The following is a 24,642-nucleotide window of genomic DNA, read 5'->3' as shown; positions in this document are numbered from 1 at the left end:
TCTATTAGCAGGTACAGAATGGGATTGGCCAAGTTAGTTAAATAGCTTATACATGGCACTTACTGCGTTGCATAATATCCAAAGATTCTTGTTGAGACCTTAATATCATTTGAAGTCACGCTCCTAGCTCTTCAGTTCCAGAACCTCAGCGAAGTGCCCCACCTTCAGCTTCAGCGAGGAATGCGCTTCCACTTCGTTGAATAGCTTGTCTGCCTCCAAATTCCTACATTACAAATTGGGTTGCCCAGTCTTCGTTATCTGGTCATGTCTTCCGGATCGTCCTCATAGTTTGTCAGGCATTCATCTCGAAGGTTTGGGAACAGTCGATCAGTCCATAGGCAATCGTTTTAATAAAGTGTATTTATCGTGATAATCCGCCTTTGCAGAGTATCTAGGCATTGTCAAATAATCGCAGGCAGACAGCGTAAAGTATTCGTCTCTTATGGGGGAGATCAGGATTGAATTTGGGGGGCTTCTGCAGCGTGAGGCCCAGAAGGATAGCTATGGACAGCAACTTGATTACCAATTTAAACTTTGGCATAGGTATAATCGTTCTCCCCAGTAGTCGAAATCGTCTACACAAGTTTCCGGCTCATCATATATTTGGCTGTTATGGTCGTGGATATCAGACTCCGGTATCAATACCGCCTGCCTATCATACTTATGACCCCTAGCAACTACCACATATGGCCACATAGAAATTCTCCATCGGAGTAAACCAGTTTCATCGTCCTTATATTCGCGACTTTCTGCTTCTCGAACCAATAGCTGTGCGACTTTTCGCTTCTCGAACCAACAGCTGTGAGTTTGCCTGTTCGGTATTGGCCCCCTCTGGATCTTCTTCTGTTTTTCGAGGGAGTTCATTTTCTCTCGTGTCGGGTTGGTTTGATTGCTGGCAGTAAAAGTCGTCCAATTGGTTGCCCCGTTTCTGACTGAGCTCTTCATTGTCTGTAACAATGATCTCCTCGGGATCGACAAGGTCAACGCAGACGGTAGCACTTGCGCCGAATTCGCCCCGTCGGTAGCGCTCCTCCATGTGGTTCCGTCGCAATTAAGAAATTAGAAGGCTGTGCCCATGCTGGAATTACAACAGCTCACGACATTTCTAACGCTTTCGCTCTGGGCCAACGGTCGCATGATGCGCTCTTTGAACTTCTGTCCACCAATTTCAGGGTGGCTATAAAAACTGTTCGCAGGCTAACTACTCATGAGAAAACTCGACTTAGCCTGTTGGTGCGGGCAGAGAGGTGGACTAGGAAGGAGCGTCCGGGGTCTGATGACGTCCATGACTTTTGGAGGGGGAGGAAGGAGCGGGTGAAACAGGCTCATGATGTTGATCTTGACCTCCTCGCTCTTACCACGCAGCAGCTCGCCGGCGCCCTCCTCTTCCAGTCCTACTAGCGCAGTCGTATTCGTCCGGTAGACGAACTTGTTGATGGCCTGGATGAATTTCTCGTGCAGCTCCTTGACCTGGAGTTCCTTCTCTAACCAGTTGTACGTGCTAGCTGCGATTTCGACGCAGTAGATTGCGGTAATCGATCAGGGCCTTTATCGAGTCAGGTGTTAACTTGAAGGCGACCTCGTTCCGAAGCACCATGTATGGGGTTTTTAAAAGTCAGGGTCAGAACAAGGCTGACGACTGATGGCAAGAGCGTCCTGGCTGTATAGACGGTAATGATGCGAGACTAGCAATATCATTTAATGCTGCAGAACTATCAATGCAAAGATAAAAACGCACAATAACAAAGCTTCCAAATTAACACAAAAGCCTTCAGCCAGTTATGGAGAGGCAACAAACTGGTAATCTTGAACTATGGACGAATCACGAGTAGCCCTATAGAAGCGAATAACGATATTACCATGGCCCTAGCTTGTTCGTCCCATCGTACCCCGATGTTTGCTTACGACATAGCAATTCTGTCCTTCCTCGCAATTTCCACCCTCTTTGCCCAAGACTGCGAAAGCCTGCTGGAGTAAAGTTGCCACAGCTTTGGCATCAACTTCATATCTTGCGTACAGTACAATGCCATCTCCTGTTGTAGCGGTCTCTTGTTAAACACCTCGTATGAACCGCCGAGCTCAGGGGCGAATAGCCGCTTGCCCTTGCTTTTCTCCGCTATCCATTGTCGTTTCTCAGACGCTGCCATAACTAGGTCTTTCTCGATACAGCTTGAGAGGCCTTTAAGACAACGTCTAGAGTACATCCGAGTTGCTAATTGAAAGTCTTCTTTGATGTACGGAATAACTCAGATGCGCTGTTCAGCCACTTTGGCGTCAAGTTAGCGTGTATTCAGGATAGTATTTGACCAGTATCACCCGCCGTAGTGAAGGCATCGCCTTGAGTATGTGGACGTCAACCAGATAAGTCTTGTCACATGGCGGGATGAGGATTTGAAGAATTGAGACGGAGCCTAGTCTACAAAGATTTACCCCTTCAATGTCGATATAAATAGGAGGAGGGCTTTCTGGAAGGCCAAGGAGAGAGTCGACGAGGTGAGAAAGAGCCTCAGGGCTGTCAACCAAGTAACCAGATCCTTCTTTCTTGGTTGACAGCCCTCTTACTTGGTTGACAGCCCTGACGCTGTTTCTCACCTCGTCGACTCTCTCCTTCTTCTAGAAAGCCTAAGTTAAGCTTAGCGACGAGAATTGAAGGGATTCGTAGGTCGTATATCGAACAGCTGGAGGATCGAAGGATCGAAGGATCACGGCCCAAATGCAAGCACAACAATGAAATCCCTTAAATAACGTAGAATATCCCTTCTCATTTCAATCATCACCCCCCCCGCCCGATTCTTCCCAAAACTCCAACTTCAGACTCCCGTTACAATAATGGGGGCAGGAGTGGGTGATGTTATGGGGGTAGGTGTGACTTACGGGCTGAGGGAGACGTGGTGAAGAGCTGCTCGGTGGTCAAGCCGAGTTCTTCGAGGGAGGATGGTGTGTTGGTTTGCTAGGGAGGATGGTGTGTTGGTTTGCTAGGGTGATATAATGGGGGCAGGCCTTCCCTCCCTCGAAGAACTCGGCTTGACCACCGAGCAGCTCTTCACCACGTCTCCCTCAGCCCGTAAGTCACACCTACCTCCATAACATCACCCACTCCTGCCCCCATTATATCACCCTAGCAAACCAACACACCATCTACAGTCGCGCCCCGAGATAATGAATTCACACAAGTGACCCGCTGCCGCACCCCTAGCGAGGGGTCCGAATACGTCGCCGACGTCGACGACGTAATTGCGTGCTACAACTACCTCGTGGCCCTCGGCGACTATACCTGCAGAGAGCGCGAGCTCTGCAGGATCGGCAGCGCTAAGATCACGGGCATAAGCAAGAACGGGCATACATGGTCTTGGGGTGTTCCTTTCGTTTTCACTACCGTGAAATGTGTGAGCTGTTACACACAGGCACAAACTCGCCTAGCAGCCGTCCTTCCATTTCTGGCTCAGGTCTTGTCCTATACTTCGACGTCTTCGAGCTCTTCGGGTCTGCCCTAGTCTTGCATCTAGTATGACAGCACCGCCCGGCGGGTATCCACCGGATCTCGCCGCGTTATTCACATCTGGAATTGGCGTCGAAATTGTGAAATGAGAGGTGGCTTCCTGCATTTGTGTCTATTGAACTCGTGAGCTGAGTTGGCACTGTCTCGTACGGAAATGTCGGTGACGAGGCTCATCAGTGACGACTTCTGGAGAGAGTTCATCCTGCTATCAGACTGCTTCCGCTCCTGATACGCGTTCCGGGCCGAATGAGGTCGGCATCTGTAGAAATGACTACCCCCTGCTTCACCACCAATCTCGCCAGCTCCGTCTTAGCTTGACCTATCTCTGATGCAGGTATCTTCTTGCTGCTCTTTCCATTCTCACACTTCCCTTCTTCGGGAGACCAGCCAGGCTTTCGTTTCCGATTTGGAGATAGAGTTCCGAGTACCGCTCGTGGGCGTATGAACTCGGCTCGTTCAAAGTCAATCCAGGTAATTCCTGGCCGATCCGGGTGGACGAGAATGTTCCGGGCTGCTGGATCACCCTGTAGTACTCCCAACTGATGTATGGCATGCAGACCGGAGATGGCGTCGTCAGCGAGAGTTTGTGAGATTGGCGATCGTAATTGGAATCCTCCAAAGCTTAGAAACATCATATAGACAATACGAACGGCTCCTGCGTAGTATAATATACTGTCCACTTTCGTCTCTCCTAGGTGCACAGGTACGCACTTCCCCTGAACAGGAAGGAGACGATGGTAAATTGTTGATTCGTGCATCAGATCTTTAACACACTCAATCCCGGTGCCTTTCGCGGCAACGGTGTACCCAAATCCAGGTAACTTGACCTTGAAAAAAGCTCCTCGAGCTCCATGAACGTTCATTGTCACACAATAGTCAAGCTGACTGCGCAACAACTCGCGGATATGTCGCATGAATGTATTACGGTCGAGTTGATGACGACCTTTTCCATGTTCCTTGACATTCGGACACTGCCAATCGAGTTCTCCCCCATCTACCATACCCATTAGGCAGTTTGGCGTACAAAATCGACCTAAGTTCTTTTGCCGATGAGTCTCGCTAGAAGCCCCCTTTTTCCCACCACCTTCGGTCCCACCACGTTTGGTAGATTGTGATGGTTGGTTGGGGGAAGTAATAGTGTTTCCGCTTTTTGGAGGCGGTTGAGGACGACTTGGTGTGTCGGGATGATGGTTGTCATCATCGCTGCTGAAAGAAGACGTCACCGAAGCACAACTTCCCACGTATATGTTCTTCCTGCGAGGTCGGAATTGGATCGGTGACCGTATAATATCCCGAGTGACCCTTGGTGAAGGGCGATACTCCGAAGACGGAACTTCGTCATCGGCGACGGCATCCTCGACCTCCTTAACGACGACATTCCATGTCTTGAGCTGACGCAGAGCTTTCCTTATCCATTGTGCACTGCGTGGAGGCGTTTTAAGCGCGCGAAGAGTAAACGCTATAGCCTGACCAACCGCGGTCATATGCAATCGATTGGGCTCATTTCCACGCTCGTCCCAGCCAGTGGACGGCCCGACATCTCCTTTTGGAACAGATAGAGAGTAGTACACGGTCGAGGGATCATCAGGAATGCGCAAGAATATTGTTGCTTCACCAGTGTAGATCTCGCCATATTCCACCCCAGCCTTCACCATATATGAGAAGCCTTGCGTGATCACCGCGGCCACCAAACGACGACAGCGAATTGCCACACTTTCATTCTTGCTTACTTCCACAACCTCGTCCAGGTTCATCTCGGCAAGACCTTTATAAATATGCCCTAAGGTCAACTTATGAGGAGCTTTGTATTCGATCGTCAGCGCGGTCACTCGGCGCTCAGTCTCTCCCTCACCACCGACATTGTAAACGCAGAACTGATCTGCGCGAGGACGGGGAGTTGTCGTTACGGATTCCGATGACTTGGAAGAATCAGTCCATCCCAGGTTTTTTGCAGGGGCTCGAAGGCGTTCCGACCGTCGCGGGTTATCAGCGATGCTAAGAGATTGCATTTCCTCTGTTGTTCGATCCGGACTGAGTGTGTTACTGTGGTTTTCAAACTTGACTGAGCCTTTGAGACCAAAACAATGGCGTAATACGCTGTCTTTAGAGAACCGCTCGATGATCTGGGATACCGGATCCTCCAAGGTGAGTCGAGCAAAGGTATGAAGGTCTAGCTCTGACCCCATCTGGCGCCGGCGAACGGCTTCTCCTGACTCTGCCAGTGTATGCAAAGAGGTAAAGTGTCGTTCAAGGACGAATTCTGACTCCATCAAATCGACCCACGTACGTGCCTGCTCCGAGTCAAACTCTGGCCATGGCAAGATTCGTTCAGGGCGGGGTTTGTGATGTGCGTTTGCGGCATCGCCTTGCGTGGACTGTGTACTATCAGGTTGAATGGTCAGACCTAGGCAAAGGTGAGTATGGCATGCATCGAGGAACTCGGGTAGCGTGGTCTTTCCGGTCCTCCGTTCGTAGCGCTGTCGGTCTTCTTCGCGGAGTTGTTCTGCTTCTTCGCGAAGTTGTTCTGCTTCTTCGCGAAGTCGTTCTGCTTCTTGTTCCCGTTGTTCTGCTTCTTCGCGGAGTCGTTGCTCTTCTTCGCGAAGTCGTTCTGCTTCTTGTTCACGTCGTTGCGCATCTGCCTCGCGTTGCTGCGCTGCCCGAAGCTGTTGCCGCAGAGCCTCAATTTCTGACGACATCTTCGAATGCTGAATTAAAGGGCTGGCTTTCAAGTATGCTTGATGTTGGAGGTAATTGCAGAATACGGGGAACTACACACGAATTTGTGTGGTAATCTCCGACAACCGTAATCAGTCTCTTCGGGCAAAGGAGCAGAAGCTTCACAGTAGAGTACAGTAAAACAGTACAATATAATCAATTGAATTACAACCTAATCTACGGGCCTACGTACGCTATTTGTAGGCCTGGGGGAAACCCCCAAGACCCTGACAAGCTGAGGGGCTTCAGCTGAGCTCAGTAAGTGGCTTTCAATAGCCTGGCGCCACTGTCCAACTCGTAAGCCAACCGGGAAGCTAGACAGTTCCCCGGGGAAAACCCGTCATTTTTGGGCGTAAAAGTGCTTTGGTTCCAGTCTAAGTCTTCTAAGGTTCAACTTGGTATCGACTTGGTATCGAGTATATTGGGGGTTAGCTTAAGGAGCGCCAAAGAGAACCCAGCGGAACGAGTGTATAATGTTGCACAGCATATTGGTGCCCAAATCTTCCTGCCAAGCAGCTCAAGTACTTCTGCCTGCTGCTACTCGAGTAGTAGTATGAAAGAATCCCGTGAGGGGAAGGCTAGAAGAATGAACAGAAAGAATGTGCCATTTAAGGTGGACACTGTGCCAGCAGCGGTAATGATGAACCAGAACAGAAGTCTCCGGTGTGGTAAGTGGCTCTGATTTTGAAATATTGCTTGCTGCTGGTCGGGCACAGCAATCCGTTCCGCAGCCTACTACATCGGATGACAATACCATTACAGGAACAACCTGCGCTTTCGCAAACGTCATTGTTGTAATGGTGGGTGCACCAGATGTGAGAATCTAGCCACCCAAGGAAGGGATGAATTTACTAAGACAACACACTGTCTTAGGAAACAGAGCCAAAGGGTTGTAGCTTAGACTATTCCACAACGCAGCAATCAGGTGTGTGATGTAGTGAAGTGGTTCAGACAAGTTGCAACAAATGTTGAGTCTGGGAACTCAGGGGTAAGTCAGAGGTTAACACCTCACTGACTTTTCAGAAACAAGGAGTAACAAGATGAATGCTTAGAAGCTTAGAAAAGACGTGGAAGTACGGAGGTAGCGTTCAAAAGTTTTGTCCTGCCAAGAATGCCAAGGTATGCATAACTTCCCCTCACTTGCGACCGACGAACTGACTCAATCGACAGTGCCTTTCAAGTTCAAACGATGGCACCGAACACGGATATCTCGACGAGGGCCCTGATTGTGGCCCTCAAATCTCCGACTGGAGGAAAGACTTCAGCGGAAGTTGCTGAGAAAACTGGCCTGTCAACCCGACAGGTGAACCGGATATATACTCGCGCAATTGAGCGTGGGTTTGACCCCAACCATATGCCACTCACCTTACGAGATGAGTGGTTACAGGATGCTCCCCGGTCTGGCCGCCCGACAAAACAAACAGCTGAAGTGACAGAGGGAGTTGTCGCAAAGGTGTGAACCGACCGTTACGGAAGGGAAAAAACTTGTGCTGATATCGCGGGGGAACTTAGCTTCCAAGGTATCGACATCTCCTCCATGACAATATGGAGGGTTTTAAGGACTGCTGGCTTCCGGAAAACGAAACCGACGAGGAAGCCAGGGTTGACGAAGAAGATGAGGGCGGAGAGATTAAAATGGTGCCTCAACCATCAGCACTGGACACTCGAGGATTGGAAAAATGTAATATGGTCAGACGAGACATCTGTGGTACTAAACCATAGACGGGGAGGTTATCGGATATGGAGAAAGGCAGACGAGGCATTTTTACGGAGTTGCATTAGGGAACGGTGGAAAGGATACTCAGAATTTATGTTTTGGGGATGTTTTACTTACGACAAGAAAGGGCCATGTCATTGTTGGATCCCAGAGACAAAAAAAGAACGAGACGCTGCAGAAGTTGAAATACATGGAATGAATGAAGAGTTGGAACCAATTTTACGTGAAGAATGGGAATTATCAAATGGGATACGCCGAATGTCTCTACGCAATCTTCCTGGTATAAAGCCACTATGGAGATGGAATAAAAAGAATGGGAAGTTAAGCCGTGAGAAAGGAGGAGGGGGGATAGATTGGTACCAGTATCAGAAAAAGATTCTGATACCAAAGATGTTCCCATTCACAAGGGAATGCATGGTAGACCGTCCGGATACTATTGTACAAGAAGACAATGCTCCATCACACAATCATTACATTCAGCGGCGAGTATTTCAATTACATGACATTAATCGCCTCTTCTGGTGCGCCAACTCTCCAGATTTAAATGTCATCGAGCCGTGTTGGCCATGGATGAAAAGGAGGACTACAAGGAAGGGGGCACCAAAAAGTCGACCAGACACGATACGAGCTTGGGAGACCTGTTGGGAAGATCTCCCTCAGTCGCAAATCCAAGCCTGGGTCGAGAGGATTCCTCAACATATCCAGAAAGTCATCGAGCTAGAAGACGGAAATGAGTACAAGGAGGGGCGAGAAGAACACTGATTTCATAACTATGTACATAACTAAATTGTGAACTGTGGCGTTTCCTAGCGTGGGACAAAACTTTTGAACGCTTCCTCCGTATGTGATAGTCAATTTACTGTATTGTCTGCTTGCCCTTTCTTAAGGAAAGGGCAATCCTATTTATGCTAAAGGAGTGTAGTTCTCTCATTTTCCAAGACTTTCCATGACTTACCAGGCTTGGTAACTGTAGTCGACGTAAGAGAATCCCATAGAACCATCTCTTAGGTTCATAGCCTATAGGAAGTAAAAGGAGGTCCAAGGTCAGAGTACCCCTATAGACAAATTATGTCATAGACAAATTATGTCATAGACAAATTATGTCATAGACAAATTATGTCATAGACAAATTATGTCATAGACAAATTATGTCATAACTTAACCAATCTTGTGGGTAACTAAGGAGTGATGATGTGTAATGAATCATAGATGGTTGTAGAAGCTTTTGGAGCAATCGTTCATGTTCCTAGGCCTCTAGTTGATAGAGATATGTCATGTGTAGTATTAGCCCAGTAACTAATTGTTACGACGGAACAAGAAGGCTGGCCAACTACAGGACAGGAAGGAGGGAGGTCGCATGAGACCGGCCCTGGTACCTGGAGGGGCAGCGGGGAATAGTAGTTCCGAAAGTATCACGTGACGGACTCGCAGGATGATCAGAAGAGTCCTAAGAGTCCAGGACTCCGAGGACTCGAGTGAGTTCCCAGGAGTCCACTAGGCACGTGATGGACTCGCAGGATGATGAGAAGAGTCCTAAGAGTCCAGGACTCCGAGGACTCGAGTGAGTTCCCAAGAGTCCACTAGGCACGACGCCACTATATAAGTAGATAGTATTTCCTTAGATAGGAGCTTCGTGCTCAACTCAATACAGTATTTGTTATATACTAGTAACGTGTTACTTGAAGCCTTTGTGTCTGATCCCCTGCCTCCTCTGATAAGTAAACCTTTACGCAAGAGAACCTCTGTGTCTTCTATCGTTTAGAAGTCAGCGTTACACTAATGTAAGGACACAGGGCACCCAGCTCACAGTAATAGCATATGAGAGTGCGAGTCGGAGGCTAAACGGATGCTATCCTATAGGTCTACTACGAAGGATACAAAAAAGATGAAGGGGGAACCCCGTTGAGTCTGTTTCCTTAACTCCCGAAACGGGCCCGACTCGGTTATCCCAACCCTAGCCCTGAACCTTCCACCGCAACAGGTCTACATCGGCCCTGAACCCTATACACTTACCGTCCCCCACTATAGTGTAACTCGCTATATGCTCCTCTACTGGTTCGAAACCCCACCGAGTCGGATTCCATGCTTGTAGTGACCGTAACAGTTCTGAGACAGGTTCTTCGAGTATCTAGGTACGGAGGCATCCTTACAACTAAGGAGTGATATCATGTAATGAATCATAGAGGGTTGTAGAGATATGCTATGTGGTCATATCGGCCCAGTAACTAAGGAGCAATGACGTGTAATGAATCATAGAGGGTTGTAGCAATCGTTGAGTAGTATTGCTCTTGTTGTTGGTGTGACAAGCCAAAATATGTATAGTGACTTGTAGGTTTGAGGAGGAGATTTCTAAGTTTGCTCTTGAGTTTGATAGCAAACTGAGTGCACCGAATGTCAGTATGACAGTCCGACTCAGGTAACCTGCCCTAACTCTCCCCACGTGACCGTAACATGTCGACTCCGATCCCTTCCGTCACTGAGGGCGGAGGCATCCTTACAACATATGCATTTAATCGTATTCCATTGATCTTTTTTTTTAGTGAAGAGCCTTGTAAGGATCTTCTTCTTCTGAAGCTATATAGTGATGCAGCTGATGCAGGAGTGACGGCGTTGTGTCGCCTAATCGGGAAACCACGCCCTGGCTATTTGAGTCCAACAGTTGTTGAGTTAGCTAGGTCAATTAAGTCAGTTGGGTCAATTGAGTTGGTCGCGTCAGTCGCGTCTGCTGCTAGGTCGGTCGGGTCTGCTGCTAGGCTGGTTGATTTGATAGGGTCTACGAAGCCACTAGTTAGAAATAGCCGAGTCTGCTAGATTATGGCAGGTTTAATGGGTTGGTTGTTTGTTGACTTGACTGAGCTGGTCAACTCTGTAGACTCGACACTTATTTAACTACACTTCCTCTGCAACCTCGCGTAATATCCGATGGCAGCATGAGTATAAGTGATCCTCAAACAAAATAACCACTGCCTTGAGAAGTGGCTCGAATACCCGCTTTTTATTCTGGTCCTTGGATATGAAGTTTACCATTGGAACTATAGCCTCTTCTACAGTAGCACCCGTAGGCAGCTCCCCTCGTGGATGTATATAAAATGCAGCTTCGACTCAAAGCTGGAGTGCATGTCCTTTATGACTTCGAGTAATATCCGACGAGCCATCCATAGTTTCGACTTTCATACTAGTTTTGTCAAAGTTGGTGCCGGGAATGTACGAGAGCAATACGTAGTTTTCAATGTTGAGGCACAACTGTTGGAACTACGTTCCTAGATGTACGCTGCACAGTGTAGCTTGTATACTGGCTATATATATATAGGGCTTCGCACCCATAGTTTACTCAATCAAGTCGTCAAACTCCAATTATGTGTTCAACAACAACTCCACCTTGGTTGTCAACGCAGCAGTAAACATGGCGACAAAGCTACGTCGTCTGCCTTTCCATTGTTCAAGTCCTTCACCCCATGTAGAGAATCCAGTACGACTGTGGCCAAACAACCTGCAAATACTCGAGAAATTACATTCCTCCGGACACTCCACAACAGTAGTGTGTATATGTCGTACAGTCTGCCTCGAGAAAGATTGCTAATCATAGCGCTTTGGGTAGGTCATCCCACAACATAGTCGGGCTTGCCAACAAACGCTGAGGGAAGGATGAGGCAATAGGAGGGACAGTCAGGACGTTCACTACATGGACTAAATTGATCGATTCAAATAGCTAGATTAAACTTCTCAATAACCTTTCTGGGGTTTCACTTGACATACAAAATCTTTGATCATCGATAGCCCATATTGATCGTTCTCAGGCGTAGCAAACTTGAAATCCTCCCTCGTCCAGCCTCTCGTCCCAGCCTTTATACCTAAACGTTCTCCCTCTCGCCGACAAGAGTCGAAATCTGTGATGATTGGATTGTCATCATTCCCGCTCATCAGGATAATAAGACCCAGCTTATGAAGGTGTTGAATGCCATTCTGAATACGACCTAAACAGAGATCTGCATCGAGAGGGCGAGGGTCTTTGGATACTCTCTCTGATAGAGTCATGCCGTACTTGACAAAACAAAGGCCTGTTATTCTTCCACCATCGACTATACACCCAAGATATTGAGCAATATTCGGGTGGGGGCATACTCTTAGAATCTCGCAAGCTTCAGCCTCAATAGGAGGGTGCTGAGTTCAGTAGAGGCATCCGTTTCGCCGTAATATAGTAAGTAAGGAAGGCCGCTTCGCATAACAGTTTTGAGGAAGCGGCTCCGGAGCTCGTGTGAAATCTGTCGGAAATGGAGGCCAAATTTGTGAAGTTGGAATCGGGCTAAGGACCAGCTCGTTTAGGTGACCATGTTCTCAAGCACTGTCGCGGCGTACCTGGCAGATCTCAGGCCCAACAACGATTCTTTCTTATTCATCAACTATTATAATGTAGATTGTAATTTAAATGATAATATCTCAACATGAATGGAGTAGTATTTAATATAAATGGCTCGAAAATGAAACCTCTTCCTTTCGCCAAAACGCAACGCCACTAAAGATTCAAAAAAGAAAAGAAGAAGTCGGCAATCCAAGCGTCGCATATACCTCATCAGCATCTCGCACTTCTACCTTCTGCAAATCCGACCATGTACCATCCCCCACACAGCCCGCGTATAGCACTTCACCCCCCCCCTAGCCATCCACACCGCCACCGCCACCCCAATCACCGGCACCACCAGCGCCCCCGCAGCCAAAATCACATTCCCCTGATGCCGACTCGCCTCCATAACCTTACTATACCTCATATTCCCAAAGCTAACCCTCGAATACTGCGTCGCCCACCCCAGCGCCGGGAAATAATGACTCAGCGTCTCCTCCAAGCGCTTCCTCAGCTTGTACAGCGGTAACACGACACCCTCGCGCATCTCGACGTAGTTCGCCAGCGCGAGGGAGCTGATGGCTGCTGCGTCGGGGGTGCGGAGGGCGGTGTAGCGGTCTAGTGATTCTGGGGTCGGGTTGGTGGAGCGGGGGAGGAGGTCGAACAGGACGCGCACGTCTTCGAGGCCCGCGTTCATGCCCTGGCCGTAGAAAGGAACCATAGCGTGAGCGGCGTCGCCGAGGATGACAGCCGAGGCGCGGAAGTGGTAAGGGGAGCAGGTGAGGGAGATGAGGGGGAGGTGGGGGTTGGCGTTGAACTGAGCGATGAGGGAGGCCGGGGGGATGAGGGCCGTGACGCCGGGGAAGGAGGCGTTGAAGAAGGAAGGGATGGTAAAGGGGTCCGTGGCGAGGCGGGAGAATTCAGAGGAGGGGAGGAAGAGCGTGCAGGTGAAGGAGCCGTCGAGGGAGGGGATCGCGATGAACATCCTGTCGCTGCCGGGCCAGATGTGTAGGTGGTTGGGGGAGATGGTGTGTTTGGAGGTTGGGGTGAGGTAGGCGTTGGGGGCGATGGTGAATTCGCACCAGAGAGTGTCGATGTACTCCTGCTTGTAGTCCATGCGCGTGTACTTCATGAGGTGGTAGCGGGTGGCGGAGTGGGCACCGTCGGCGCCGATGAGGAGGTCGAAGGTGATTTCGACTTCTTGCCTTTCGCCGGCGGGGGATCTCGTCTCGAGCCAGGCTTTGTTGTCGGCGAAATTTGCGCCGACGAGCTTGTGGTTGAAGAAGATCTTCACGTTGGGCATTGACTCCAGCTCGTCGAGGAGGTGCTTGTTCAGCCCGCCACGGTCGACGGCGAAGATAGTCTGATGATATTAGATGGGTTTGATGGGGATGTGAGATGACTTACCCTGCCGTGGATATCGTAGTCCTGGGATTCTTCGTAGAGGCGCCCCGAAGCTTTCTGGCCGTGGATCATACGGCCTCGCATGGGGATGGTGTCAGCCATGATACGCTCAAGTAGGCCGTCCCTTCCACTGGCTCGCAGGGAGTTGATCCCACGCTCGGAGAGAGCAAGATTGATGGACCGTGTGAAGTTCAACGGCGTTGTTGAAGGGTCGCGGAGATCTGTTATATGTTAGATTGTGGCCTGGTGAGGTGAGAATGCATAGAGGTCCCGCGAACTCTCAAAATGAGACTGCTTCTCGAATCGACACAAAAACCATGACAAAACCCCAATAGACGGCAAAGAAAAGTAGCAGCTGCGTATAAAAAAGGGTATATATTCATAGATGATAGATAGTAAATGATATCATTACCATTTCGTAGCTCATACACTTCCACCTCGAAGCCCCGTTCAGCCGCATATATGGCCGCCAGCGCTCCCACCGGCCCCGCGCCGACGACGACAATCTTGCTCTTTGTCCCCGATTCATGCTGATTTTGGGTTTCCCGGTCATCCGAACCAGAATCCGAACCAGAATCCGAACCCCGAGAGCCCGTGACCGTCCATGTCACGCCTGGCTGGCGCTGCTTTGAGTCTAAGCCGAGGTCAGACTCGACGATGGAATATGAAGAATCCATGTGGCGAATAATATGTATGTGCGTATAGACAAAATACAAAAAAGAAAAGGAAACAGATGGGAAATGACGGGGCTTTAAGCAAATAGCGTTACGCAAACCATGGCGTGTCACTCGGGTCAAAAGATGAGGCCGATGATCCTCCGATGAGTAAGCTTGCTTTAAAACGTGCTAAGCCACTTTATTCTAGCCTCGCGGAAAATGTTCAGCCTCGTCATGATTTTCTCAGCCTTGCAGATGTTTTCATCGCACTCAGCCTTGTGTGGCTCAGTCAGCAATACTGTGGTGGCGGCTGAAGGAACTTTTGGTTTTAACAGTTGTCTTTGAGAAGGCGCAACGCTTTACATCAGAAAGGAATATCTTCACCACACATCCTTAGCTACACGATTTACAGCGGGAGATCAGGCATACATAGGATATATTTGATATCCAGTTTTGTAAAGCTCTACGCCCCATCGCCAGCAATATGACTGCAACCACTGAGAAAAAGCGCACATGCATCAGCACCGACTGCCCAAACGAGGCTGGCACTCTGCAATGCCCGACGTGCTTGAAGCTTGATATCAAGGATAGCTTCTTCTGCTCGCAGGACTGCTTCAAGAACAATTGGGTATGTGGACTCCAAGGCCTCTCCGATGTGCCCCACGCGACACCAACGAGTACGAAACTGACAGACGCCGCAGTCCACCCACAAGACCGCCCACAAGTCAAGTAACTTCCTCCGAAAACCTCATAGTGCCCGGTGTCGTATCTAAACCAGATCCCCTTACAGGTCTCTTCAATCCCTTCCCCACCTACCCCTTCGCAGGGCCACTCCGGCCTGTATACCCGCTGTCTGATACACGAACCCTCCCCGCATCGATACCCCGCCCCGACTACGCCAGAGATGGCATCCCAAGGAGCGAGCGCGCGCAGGGACGCCAAAAAATCGAGATTCTAGACAAGGCAGCGCAGGATGGCATGCGCAAGGTGTGCCGGCTGGCGAGGGAGGTCCTGGATATTGCGGCTGCGGCGGCGGTTCCTGGCGTCACGACTGACCATATCGACGAGATCGTCCACAACGCCTGCATCGAGAGAAACGTATGCCATTACACCCCATGTTTGTAGGAACATTTGCTGACGTCTAAGCAGTCATACCCCTCGCCACTGAACTACTGCCACTTCCCGAAATCCGTATGCACCTCCCTCAACGAAATCATTTGCCACGGCATCCCCGACAAGCGCATCCTCGTCGACGGCGACATCCTCAACATCGACGTCACCCTCTACCACGGCGGCTACCATGGCGACCTCAACGAGACATACTACATCGGCGAGAAGGCCCGTAACGACCCCGACTGTGTGCGTGTGGTCGAAGCGGCGCGTACCTGCCTGAACGACGCCATTGCGTTGGTCAAGCCAGGCGTCCTCTTCCGCGATTTCGGAACCGTGATCGACAAGCACGCCAAGTCGCAGAAGTGCGACGTCGTCAAGGCGTACGTCGGCCACGGCATCAACAGCCTGTTCCATTGTGCACCGAACATTCCGCATTACAAGAACAACAAGGCGGTTGGGCAGGCGAAGGAGGGCATGTGCTTTACGATCGAGCCTATGATCAACCTGGGGTCGCACAAGGATAAGACCTGGCCGGATGACTGGACCAGCTCGACGCAGGATGGGAAGAGGTCTGCACAGTTTGGTAGGTTTTGCGGATCTGATATTTGTGGAATTGGCTGACTTTCTCATAGAACACACACTTTTGGTGACAGCGGATGGGGTGGAGGTTCTCACGGCCAGGTTACCAAACTCACCTGGGGGCCCGGTGCCAATGCCAGTCGTAGAAAAAGTAGAGAATGGGACAAAGGCAGAGTAGTGGCAGCAGCATGACATGCCTTTGGTCGGCACGGGGCGGTCCCACAGTGTAAATAGGTGAAATCTGGGGAATTAACTGAGCCACTGAACCCTTAAACTGCCTCAAGACATGACAGTCCGTTTTAAGTCTGACGTAGACGTGAAGTATTGGCCTACTCAGGTACACAAAAACTCACCATTATGAACAAAATGCAACCGTGAAGAGTGACGAATTGATCGTCCCTTGCATATCCTCACGTGCAGTGCAGTAAACATTTGAGACCTATTACCCCAAAAAACCAACAAAAATGCAAAAATATGAGGTGGCTGGTGGCAGTGCACTCTAAGGGTTTAGTCGTGTGGCTGGCGCCTGTACCGAAAGGCAAAGATTCTCCATCGCCCGTGCGCGCCAAAACACCCATTTCATCATCTCGGCCTCAAGCTACCCAACCAAGCTTTCCACCTCCTCACGCTTCCTCCTCCTCGCAACTCCACCAAGGCCACGAGAACTCCCAGAGAAGAAAACGAAACCCTCGCTGTATCTTCATCTCCTCCCGTCTATCCTCAAGTTTCCTGCTCCGAGTCCGAAGCCCGCGAAACGACCAACCCCCGCGTCATCACAGCTTCATCGCAGTAGCACCAACAGGAGTCTCGAATCGCGCGGGAAAAGGGAGGGAAGAGAAGAAGAGACGAAGCTTCGCCGTGAGAAAAAGGAGACATAGACGGATCTCTAGCTCGCACGCGATCCCGCTAGGAAACCTATCTGCCTATCATGATGTCCGGCGAGGCCTGGTTATACCTGTTGGCGGTCATTATCAATGCCGTCAACCTGTTCCTGCAGGTCTTCTTCACTATCATGTACAGTGATCTCGAGTGGTGAGTTTCCTCCGCCCCTTGGACCTGGTTTCTTGGCGCAGCACGCGCCGAGATGGGGGCTAGATGCACTGTGCGTGTAGAGCTGACTGGGCGTAGTGATTACATCAACCCGATCGACCTCTGCAACCGCCTCAACACATATATTATCCCCGAGGCTGCGGTGCATGGATTCCTGACTTTCCTCTTCCTCATCAATGGTTACTGGGTTCCGCTCATCCTCAACCTGCCGCTCGTGGCATACAACGTGAACAAGTACGTCACCCCGTCTGCCTGCGTGGCATCGTCCTTTGGGTGGGATTTGGGACTAACACGCGCGCAGGATTGTGAGCAACTCGCATCTCCTGGATGCGACTGAGATCTTCCGCAAGCTGAATGTGCACAAGAGGGTATGCATGTCTCCTATCTACCGACACGATATCTGCTAACGTGACCAGGAATCCTTCTCCAAGCTTGGTTTCCACCTCATTATGTTCTTCTTCTATCTTTACAGGTATGCTCGAACCACCTTATTCCACAGTGAACTTTGACTAACACCATCCAGCATGATTGTCGCCCTTATCCGCGACGAGACGCACTAAATAGCGGACACGTTCTAGACGGGACAGCGATGATTGAATGATCTGCTTGGAAATGTTGGGATAATGACTGAGGACAGCGGGCATCATAGCGAGAGCTTGTCTGTGCGGAGGATCGTAATGTGAGAGTGCTGTGAGAGAGCCGCAGTCGCGGGGGGATGTCTGTGCATGTGGGTACGGTATGGAGTAGCTATATGCTATATATAGCTGGAAGGGGAGGTACAGCGATCGGGGGCGCGATAGATGTGATGAAGTTGTGCATATGAATGGTATTATGTATGCATTTACAGCGTTTGAGTTCCCTTAGTCGGTGTTGACAGCGTCACTTCCAATAAGTTAGTTAGCTCAAGTCTTCTGGCGAGATTCTGATAACAGTAAACGGATCACGTGACCAAATATTTATCGCCGCGATCCTCAGCCAACCTTAAATTTCCCGAGTCCAGAACGTCGACATCGACAGCTCTCCCAAACAACCTCACACCACACACAACCATGGCGGACCTCAACACCTACCCAGCGGACATGGCGCCACAGAACGCGCTGGTCGCGCGCCAGCTCTCCGGCCCCGACCACGCCGTCGTACCCTACAGCGCCGAAAACCTCTCGCGGCCTGCTCAAGGGCCCGCGAACCCGTTCAAAGACGACGTGAACAGCCTGAAGCGCAAGAACGTGCCGACGGGATTTGCGCAGGAGACATACATGAGCGAGCACACGTTCCGGTCGCAGCAGCTTGCTGGGGAGCGGGGGGCGCGCGGGGGGATGACGGGGCCTGAGCTGAAGGCGGAGGCGGAGCGGATAAAGGCGAAGAGGATGAAGAGGGGGGATGCGCTGGTGGTGGATGGGGAGGGGGAGTATGTTGGGCCGTGGGCGGGGTATAAGAGGGCGGAATATGAGGAGAGGGATGCGGATGGGGGGGAGCTGGAGAGTGGAGAGGAGTATGAGGAGGTTACGGATGAGGAGGGGATGGTGGAGAGTGGGACGGCGGTGAAGGCGATGCCGCAGGCTGTGGCGAAGAGGAAGGAGGAGGAGGGTCAGGGGGGGGAGACGACGACGTTTCATGGGGCGGAGGAACGCGATTATCAGGGCAGGACGTATATGCATGTGCCGCAGGACTTGGATGTGGATCTGAGGAAGGAGGAGGGCAGCATCAAGAACTTCGTGCCGAAGAAGTTGATACATACGTGGAAGGGACATACCAAGCCTGTCGTTGCGCTGCGCTTCTTCCCGGGCAGCGGCCATGTCATGCTCAGCGCCAGCGCGGACTCGACTGTGAAGCTATGGGACGTGTACCACCAGCGCGAACTTCTGCGTACCTTCTCCGGCCACACGAAGGCGCTGTCGGACGTGACCTTCAACACCTCTGGTTCGCAATTCCTCTCTGCATCATACGATCGCATGATCAAGCTCTGGGATACGGAGACAGGTCAATGCATCAACCGCTTCACGACGGGCAAGACCCCGCACGTGGTGCGCTTCAACCCCGACCCGGAGAACGCGCACGAGTTCCTGGCTGGTATGAGCGATAAGAAGATCGTGCAGTTCGATACGCGCACGCGCGCCATCGTGCAGGAGTACGATCACCATCTCGCGGCCGTCAACACGCTGACGTTCGTTGACGAGGCGCGGCGCTTCATCTCGACGTCGGATGATAAGAGTTTAAGGGCGTGGGACTACCATATCCCCGTCCCGATCAAGTACGTCGCCGAGCCATACATGTACCCGCTCGTGCGGTCGTACGCCCACCCGAACGGCAAGGCGGTGCTGTTCCAGAGCGCGGATAACCAGATCGTGGTGTATGCGGCGGGAGACAAGTTCAGGCAGAACAGGAAGAAGGTGTATAAGGGGCACAACAACGCGGGATACGCGATTGATGTTGTGGTGAGCCCTGATGGGCAGTTTGTGGCGAGCGGGGATAGTGGGGGTTATGTGTGTGTGTGGGATTGGAAGACGTGTAGGATGTGGCATAAGATTAAGGTTGCGGAGGGGGCGGTGACGTCGCTGGCGTGGCAGCCCCAGGAGAGCAGTCGCGTGGCGGCGGCGGGGCTGGATGGGAAGATTAGGTATTTTGATTAAAGGAAAGGGGCTGAGCTTGGATTGGGAGCATATGGTGGGATTGCAGATGGCGTTCGGGCAGCGGGAAGGGGGGTTGGGGGGTTACATGTAATTCGAAGCGTTGCTCTGAAGGTAGTTCTGGAAGGCAAGGAGAAAATATATGAATGATATATTTGGCAAGCAGCCAGGCAGACTCCCAACACAACACCCAAACCAAACGGCAGGAGCCTCCTGGAGATCAGCCTTTCTCTAGCCTGCCTCTGCCGCGCCGGCCACGAAACGCGAAGGATCCTGCCGCCGGCGTGCGGCGCGGCAGGGACCAATTGGTAGCGGTGTGGCGTGGGGTAGGGGGGACGGAGGGGGGATGAGGGGGATGGAGGGGGGATGAGAGGGGATGGAGGGGGGATGAGGAGGGATGAGGGGGGATGAGGGGGATGAGGGGGGATGGAGGGGGATGGAGGGGGGATTAGGAATATTTTTCTGCTTTTTCCGTCACTGTGGGTTGGGAGAGGAGTGGTAGGGATTGGGGCTGTGAATTGATTTCTATATTTAGCCCGGCTGTGACACCGTCTATTGGGTCCACCAGGGGTCCCACCAGCCGTCAAATCCCCACGCACACCATAGTACCTAGCCTGTCATAGGTAGGTACTTCCAATCTAGCGCGCATCACACCAACAACTCCAGTACCACCCTAAGTACCTGTCCATGCTATCTTGACAAGGGGAGAGGTGGCTGAGGCTAGCTAGCCGGGCGGCCTTCGCTCTTCGATTCCCCGTGGGATTTCTAGACTCCCTTTTCCCTTCTTTCTTGTTTATGTATGCTGCTTCTGCCTGTTCTTTGAGCCTTCCCTTCTGTACGCGCTGTTGTTGTGATTATTGTTGTGTTTATTGTTGTGATTATTGTTGTGCTGAGCGGGAGAACGGCTGAGCTGTGCTACTACTGTGCATACGGCTGGACCCTGGGCTTTTCAGCTGGAGGTGTGAGCCTTGGGCGTGTGAGCCTGGAGACGTTGGACGACGACGACGTGAAACGAGTGAAGAGGAGGATTCTGATTAATAGGAGGGAGGAGAAGAGAAGGAAAATACCCGGGCAGAGACGAACGCTGGGAGGATTATACACGATATCGACGATTCGACATACTCAGAGCGAGAGCTCGACAAAGACAAAACAGGGACAAGATCCCACAGTACATACACTCCGAGTCACCATGTTCATCGATCAGCCGCGTCTGTCGCGGCGTGAGATGAAGGGAGCCCAGATGGGTCAAGTTGTAGGCTTCCCCAGACCCCTACTTTTAACACACGCCCGGCATAATTATACACTCTCATATCCTCATTTTCCTGCTACCAAAGCACTACCTTCACTGCCCTCAATTTTATCCACCTCCTAGAGAATATAGCTAACATTCCCCAAGATAGGCTCCATAATACTCGGCCTCGCTGCCAGCGTAATCGCCTACTACTTCCTCCGCAGATTCCGCCGCAGCCATTCCGAACCAACATACCTACCAACCGCCTACCTCAAGCGCAAATGGATACACTGGGACGTCCCCCAAAGTCGCATGTCCCGCACCGATGCTGCCCACCTGGAACCCATCTCCAGCAACAGCACCGCAGGCCCCAACCGAGGCCAACCCCCCTCCACAGGCGACAGCAGCGCCATCTTATCCGCCCCCTTCAACTTCGGCATAAACTCCGCCTCCAATTCTGATGTGGCGCTCTCGAGCTCGGCAATTGACCGCAACACCTCGCTGCGCTCCATCGCTACCCTCCCCGAATACGCCTTCTACCCCAAGTCGACAGAGCAAGTTCTCGGCCGCGCCGGCGAGCGCGATGGCATCGACACTGTTGTTAAGTTCCCCGACATCGCTGAGGCCGCTGAGGAAGAGCGTCGCGAAGATGAAATGGAAGCCCTGTACCAGGTCCGTCTAGCGCGACGCGAAGAGATCGCTGCTCGCGAGGAGAGGAGGCGGCTGAGACGCGAGGCCCGCGACCGCGGCGATCTTGACACTCTCGCTGAACTGAGGACTAGAGGGCGCCCAGAAAGTAACACTAACCTCGATGCTCTGCGCGCGGAGCACTCGCGCCTGCGTGAGCGCGAACGCGCCGTCAGCCAAGTCTCGTACGAGGGCCTAGGCGTGGCACACCTCGACGGCTCGCGCGTGCGCGCCAACTCCGAGGAATCCGAGCGCCCCCTCCTCGGGGACGCGGGCGACATGGGCGCCGGGGGACGCGCAAGCATGGGCAGCGTCTTGACCTTCGACAACACCGCCCGCTACAGCGAGCGCTACAGCGAAGATGACCCCGGACGCCCACCGATGTACGACGAGATCTCCCTCGGCGCCGGCCGCGATGTGCCACCAGGATACATGCCCAGCGCGTACACCAGCGGCGGAAACAGCACACGCACGCGCCCAGATCTACCACTCAGTTCCCACCCCGTCACGGAGCTTGATCTCGGACTGTGCAGCGCATCACCCCCCATCATCGAACGCCGCGCTAGTGCCTCCCCACCCGTTCCCTTCCCCGATATCGAGGAGGGATACGACACCGACGACGCCGCGGAACTGAACAGGCTGAACAGGCTGAACAGGCTGAACAACAACAGTGGCAGCGGCAGCGGCGCGAGCAGTTCCGGTGCCACCACTGCAGCCAATACATCGAGCTCCCGCCGCGCATCAGCTACGTTCATCGACCCGATTGCCCAACGCGGTCTCTCTCCTAGCCCAGGCCGTCGCGTCTCTCCTCCCCGGCACGTCCAGCTCCCGCGCACGGCTTCGTTCCCCGCCGTCGCTTCGGAGGGGGGATTAACGCCTCCCTCACAATCGCCTTCACCCACACCACCTGGCGCTGCGCCTGGCGGGGCCTCTGGTGGCTCTAGCGGGGCTGGAAATGCGAGTGGAGACCCGGCGCCACGTCGTATGTCGACGCTCGCGCGGAGGAGAATCTCGGTGAATGACTTGATGGGCACGGTTGGGCGGGCGGCGGAGGATGTGGTGCCGCAGAAGACGTCGTATGTGTTGCATACCCCGCCGATGCCCTCTACTACGCCACCGCTGGGTGAAAGGAGGAGGAGTTCGTTTATGGGACTCCCCCGCCTAGGAGGTGGAGGTGGAGGTAATGGAGGACAGGTGCAAGGAGGACTAGGTGTTGGACCTAGTATCGTTGTTGAGAGCGCTACACCTGTCGTTGGACCCGGTGGGGGGGGGAGGGGTGCGCTAGGGTGGGAGAATGAGAGAGCTGGTGGTTAAGTCGAGATATAATTGCCGAATTGTGTGATATATGTGGTGATAAGCCAGGAAGATTAATTTTTTTCGCAGATAAACTTTAAATTCATTCAAATATCCTATCCCACCTGATCATCCAATCCACATACTCCTCTTCCCTCCTCTCCAAACTACCCCTAATACCCCCAAACTAACTAAGCTAATGCCACACTTACCCATACTTCTTCTCAAACTTCTTCAAGAACCCCGTAACCCCCTTCTCCAACCTCACCGCATTCTGCCCCAACTTACTCTTCTCCCCCTCAATCGGCTTCACCTTCCCCATCGCCTCCCCCTCCGTCGGCCGATACACCTGCTGATGCACGTTATACTCCGCCTTCCCCTGCGCCGGCTGTCCACCTTGTGCATACGAGTAGTTCGCGTACGCCAGCCCCGACGCCGTAGTAGCCGCTGGGGCAGCTGGCGTGCTGCCGGGGTGCGGAGCGGCGGGGGAGGCGCTGGGTGCGTATTGGCCTCCTGCTACGCTGGGGGGGCCGGGGAAGTACACCGCTCCGCCTGCGGGTGCTGCCGGTTGGTATTGCTGCTGGTGGTGGTGCTGGTGCTGCTGGTGCTGCTGGTGCTGCTCGTGCGTCGCGGCACGAAGGGGGTTAGCCCCCGCATCCGGTGGCGGGGGTGTCTTTTCGCGGTGAGCGATCGCCTCGGGCGCAGCGGGGGCAGCGGGGTTGTATGCCAGTGGTGCAAAAGACTGCGCTGCGGGCGGGGAGGTGTAGGCCGGGGGTGCGGTGGTGGGTGGACCAGCGAAGGGGGGCGAGTGCTCGTTGATAGCGATATTCTCGAGCTGTTGCACTATAGGGCTCATGGCTTGGGCATGGGGTGGTGGGGTGAGTGCAGCGCCGGCGATGGCGAGGTGGTTGGCGGGGAGGAGGCGCTGGAGGGAGGTGAGGAGGAGGGTTGCGTCGGCGGGGGTGTAGAGGTAGACGTCGATGGTGTGGAGGCGGTAGAGGTATTTATTCTCGTTGCGGGGGTCGTAGGTGGGGAGGCGGAAGTCGGTGGGGGATTGGGGGGGGAGGGGAGGGAATGCATCGACGGTGATGGTGAGGAGGGTGGGGTGCTTGTGGTCGTAGGTTATGAGAACGTTGTCGAGGGCTGGGAGGGGTTAGTTGGGGTTTATGGAGGGGCTGGGGGGGGACTCACGGCCGTCGAAGGCGTCTTGGTCTGGTGTCCCTGCCGAATTGGCGACCTCGATGCGTGCCCGTCGCTGGGCCGCATTCTCGTAGAGGTAGAGGTATGATCCTTTGTCAAAGCGGTGATGCGGCGGCTTTTCAGTCGGCGGGCCGTAGTAGTAGTGGACGTCGGCGAAGCTGTGGTTTCTGTCAGGATATGCCTTCTCTATAGATGGATATATAGGAAGATGCGGTGAAGCAAACTCACAGTGTCGCAGTGACTTCTTCGCCCGGATGAGCAGCCATCGTGGCCTCTCTCCTGTGGGCTTACGGAGTGCGGGGTTCGCTCCTCTCAGCTCGGCGGCTTTGTATATGAAGCTGTTTCTATGCAGCTGTAGCTGTCCAGCTCAAGTGAATAACGTCGTGATGGCAAACAACGACCACAAACGTCGCAAAACCGCGGAAAACAGAGAAAACAGTGAGAGATATATAGGAAAGCAAGGGGAAGAACAGGACGGCGGCTGTTGGTCTTGGCATTTTGTTGGGGAATCGTTCCTGTTGGCTATCGCGAT

General features: G+C 52.5%; 10 protein-coding genes across 10 annotated transcripts; 5 read left to right on the top strand and 5 right to left on the bottom strand.

Annotated features, from left to right (window-relative positions):
• Positions 1 to 528: 528 nt before the first annotated feature.
• On the bottom strand, positions 529 to 2,147 carry VC83_03589 (uncharacterized protein; the record flags this gene model as incomplete). Its single annotated transcript, XM_024467235.1, has 4 exons — positions 529 to 1,030; positions 1,099 to 1,177; positions 1,223 to 1,501; positions 1,906 to 2,147. 4 exons carry the CDS (start codon positions 2,145 to 2,147, stop codon positions 734 to 736), a joined length of 897 nt encoding a protein of 298 aa, XP_024325965.1. The 3' UTR covers positions 529 to 733.
• An 841-nt stretch (positions 2,148 to 2,988) lies between these two features.
• On the top strand, positions 2,989 to 3,494 carry VC83_03588 (uncharacterized protein; the record flags this gene model as incomplete). The annotated part of the gene is made up of 2 exons (XM_024467234.1): positions 2,989 to 3,064; positions 3,145 to 3,494. The coding sequence occupies 2 exons, from the start codon at positions 2,989 to 2,991 to the stop codon at positions 3,492 to 3,494; spliced, it is 426 nt and encodes a 141-aa protein (XP_024325966.1).
• A 202-nt stretch (positions 3,495 to 3,696) lies between these two features.
• VC83_03587 (uncharacterized protein) lies at positions 3,697 to 6,195 on the bottom strand (the record flags this gene model as incomplete). The annotated part of the gene is made up of 1 exon (XM_024467233.1): positions 3,697 to 6,195. One exon carries the CDS (start codon positions 6,193 to 6,195, stop codon positions 3,697 to 3,699), a length of 2,499 nt encoding a protein of 832 aa, XP_024325973.1.
• A 5,457-nt stretch (positions 6,196 to 11,652) lies between these two features.
• Positions 11,653 to 12,345, bottom strand: VC83_09619 (uncharacterized protein). The gene has a single exon (XM_024473032.1). The coding sequence runs from the start codon at positions 11,964 to 11,966 to the stop codon at positions 11,655 to 11,657; it is 312 nt and encodes a 103-aa protein (XP_024328800.1). The 5' UTR covers positions 11,967 to 12,345; the 3' UTR covers positions 11,653 to 11,654.
• Positions 12,346 to 14,484, bottom strand: BNA4 (kynurenine 3-monooxygenase, mitochondrial precursor (Biosynthesis of nicotinic acid protein 4)). Its single transcript, XM_024467232.1, has 3 exons — positions 14,087 to 14,484; positions 13,678 to 13,895; positions 12,346 to 13,633 (listed from the first exon to the last, which is right to left on the bottom strand). The coding sequence occupies exons 1-3, from the start codon at positions 14,349 to 14,351 to the stop codon at positions 12,518 to 12,520; spliced, it is 1,599 nt and encodes a 532-aa protein (XP_024325974.1). The 5' UTR covers positions 14,352 to 14,484; the 3' UTR covers positions 12,346 to 12,517.
• A 58-nt stretch (positions 14,485 to 14,542) lies between these two features.
• Positions 14,543 to 16,471, top strand: MAP1 (Methionine aminopeptidase 1). The gene is made up of 5 exons (XM_024467231.1): positions 14,543 to 14,958; positions 15,032 to 15,059; positions 15,121 to 15,428; positions 15,480 to 16,026; positions 16,076 to 16,471. Exons 1-5 carry the CDS (start codon positions 14,815 to 14,817, stop codon positions 16,198 to 16,200), a joined length of 1,152 nt encoding a protein of 383 aa, XP_024325971.1. The 5' UTR covers positions 14,543 to 14,814; the 3' UTR covers positions 16,201 to 16,471.
• Positions 16,472 to 16,950: 479 nt separating this feature from the next.
• Positions 16,951 to 17,632, top strand: ERV14 (COPII-coated vesicle protein; the record flags this gene model as incomplete). Its single annotated transcript, XM_024467230.1, has 5 exons — positions 16,951 to 17,054; positions 17,151 to 17,306; positions 17,374 to 17,440; positions 17,489 to 17,544; positions 17,596 to 17,632. The coding sequence occupies 5 exons, from the start codon at positions 16,951 to 16,953 to the stop codon at positions 17,630 to 17,632; spliced, it is 420 nt and encodes a 139-aa protein (XP_024325972.1).
• A 489-nt stretch (positions 17,633 to 18,121) lies between these two features.
• Positions 18,122 to 20,032, top strand: VC83_03583 (uncharacterized protein; the record flags this gene model as incomplete). The annotated part of the gene is made up of 1 exon (XM_024467229.1): positions 18,122 to 20,032. One exon carries the CDS (start codon positions 18,122 to 18,124, stop codon positions 19,700 to 19,702), a length of 1,581 nt encoding a protein of 526 aa, XP_024325969.1. The 3' UTR covers positions 19,703 to 20,032.
• A 471-nt stretch (positions 20,033 to 20,503) lies between these two features.
• Positions 20,504 to 22,981, top strand: VC83_03582 (uncharacterized protein). Its single transcript, XM_024467228.1, has 2 exons — positions 20,504 to 20,951; positions 21,096 to 22,981. Exons 1-2 carry the CDS (start codon positions 20,889 to 20,891, stop codon positions 22,929 to 22,931), a joined length of 1,899 nt encoding a protein of 632 aa, XP_024325970.1. The 5' UTR covers positions 20,504 to 20,888; the 3' UTR covers positions 22,932 to 22,981.
• Positions 22,982 to 22,994: 13 nt separating this feature from the next.
• VC83_03581 (uncharacterized protein) lies at positions 22,995 to 24,582 on the bottom strand. The gene is made up of 3 exons (XM_024467227.1): positions 24,339 to 24,582; positions 24,102 to 24,268; positions 22,995 to 24,053 (listed from the first exon to the last, which is right to left on the bottom strand). The coding sequence occupies exons 1-3, from the start codon at positions 24,374 to 24,376 to the stop codon at positions 23,119 to 23,121; spliced, it is 1,140 nt and encodes a 379-aa protein (XP_024325967.1). The 5' UTR covers positions 24,377 to 24,582; the 3' UTR covers positions 22,995 to 23,118.
• Between the last annotated feature and the right edge of the window lie 60 nt (positions 24,583 to 24,642).

This window comes from Pseudogymnoascus destructans (assembly GCF_001641265.1).
Source record: "Pseudogymnoascus destructans isolate 20631-21 unplaced genomic scaffold scaffold_6, whole genome shotgun sequence".
Taxonomy (NCBI): Eukaryota; Fungi; Ascomycota; class Leotiomycetes; order Thelebolales; family Thelebolaceae; genus Pseudogymnoascus; species Pseudogymnoascus destructans.
The sequence above is the reverse complement of the archived record's forward strand: the minus strand, read 5'-3'. Positions and strand labels throughout refer to the sequence as shown.

What these genes read in the sequence shown, in the direction of transcription:
- VC83_03582 (XM_024467228.1), top strand. Translation starts at nt 20,889, where the DNA reads ATGTTCATCGATCAGCCGCGTCTGTCGCGGCGTGAGATGAAGGGAGCC. An exon ending in GAGCCCAGATGGGTCAAGTT is followed by an intron (nt 20,952 to 21,095) that starts GTAGGCTTCCCC and finishes ACATTCCCCAAG; the next exon opens with ATAGGCTCCATAATACTCGG.
- BNA4 (XM_024467232.1), bottom strand. Translation starts at nt 14,351, where the DNA reads ATGGATTCTTCATATTCCATCGTCGAGTCTGACCTCGGCTTAGACTCA. An exon ending in AGTGTATGAGCTACGAAATG is followed by an intron (nt 13,896 to 14,086) that starts GTAATGATATCA and finishes AACATATAACAG; the next exon opens with ATCTCCGCGACCCTTCAACA. An exon ending in ACTACGATATCCACGGCAGG is followed by an intron (nt 13,634 to 13,677) that starts GTAAGTCATCTC and finishes TAATATCATCAG; the next exon opens with ACTATCTTCGCCGTCGACCG.
- MAP1 (XM_024467231.1), top strand. Translation starts at nt 14,815, where the DNA reads ATGACTGCAACCACTGAGAAAAAGCGCACATGCATCAGCACCGACTGC. An exon ending in CAAGACCGCCCACAAGTCAA is followed by an intron (nt 15,060 to 15,120) that starts GTAACTTCCTCC and finishes ATCCCCTTACAG; the next exon opens with GTCTCTTCAATCCCTTCCCC. An exon ending in GAAGAGGTCTGCACAGTTTG is followed by an intron (nt 16,027 to 16,075) that starts GTAGGTTTTGCG and finishes ACTTTCTCATAG; the next exon opens with AACACACACTTTTGGTGACA.
- VC83_09619 (XM_024473032.1), bottom strand. Translation starts at nt 11,966, where the DNA reads ATGACTCTATCAGAGAGAGTATCCAAAGACCCTCGCCCTCTCGATGCA.
- VC83_03581 (XM_024467227.1), bottom strand. Translation starts at nt 24,376, where the DNA reads ATGGCTGCTCATCCGGGCGAAGAAGTCACTGCGACACT. An exon ending in GAAGAAGTCACTGCGACACT is followed by an intron (nt 24,269 to 24,338) that starts GTGAGTTTGCTT and finishes CAGAAACCACAG; the next exon opens with CTTCGCCGACGTCCACTACT. An exon ending in CCAAGACGCCTTCGACGGCC is followed by an intron (nt 24,054 to 24,101) that starts GTGAGTCCCCCC and finishes AACCCCTCCCAG; the next exon opens with CCCTCGACAACGTTCTCATA.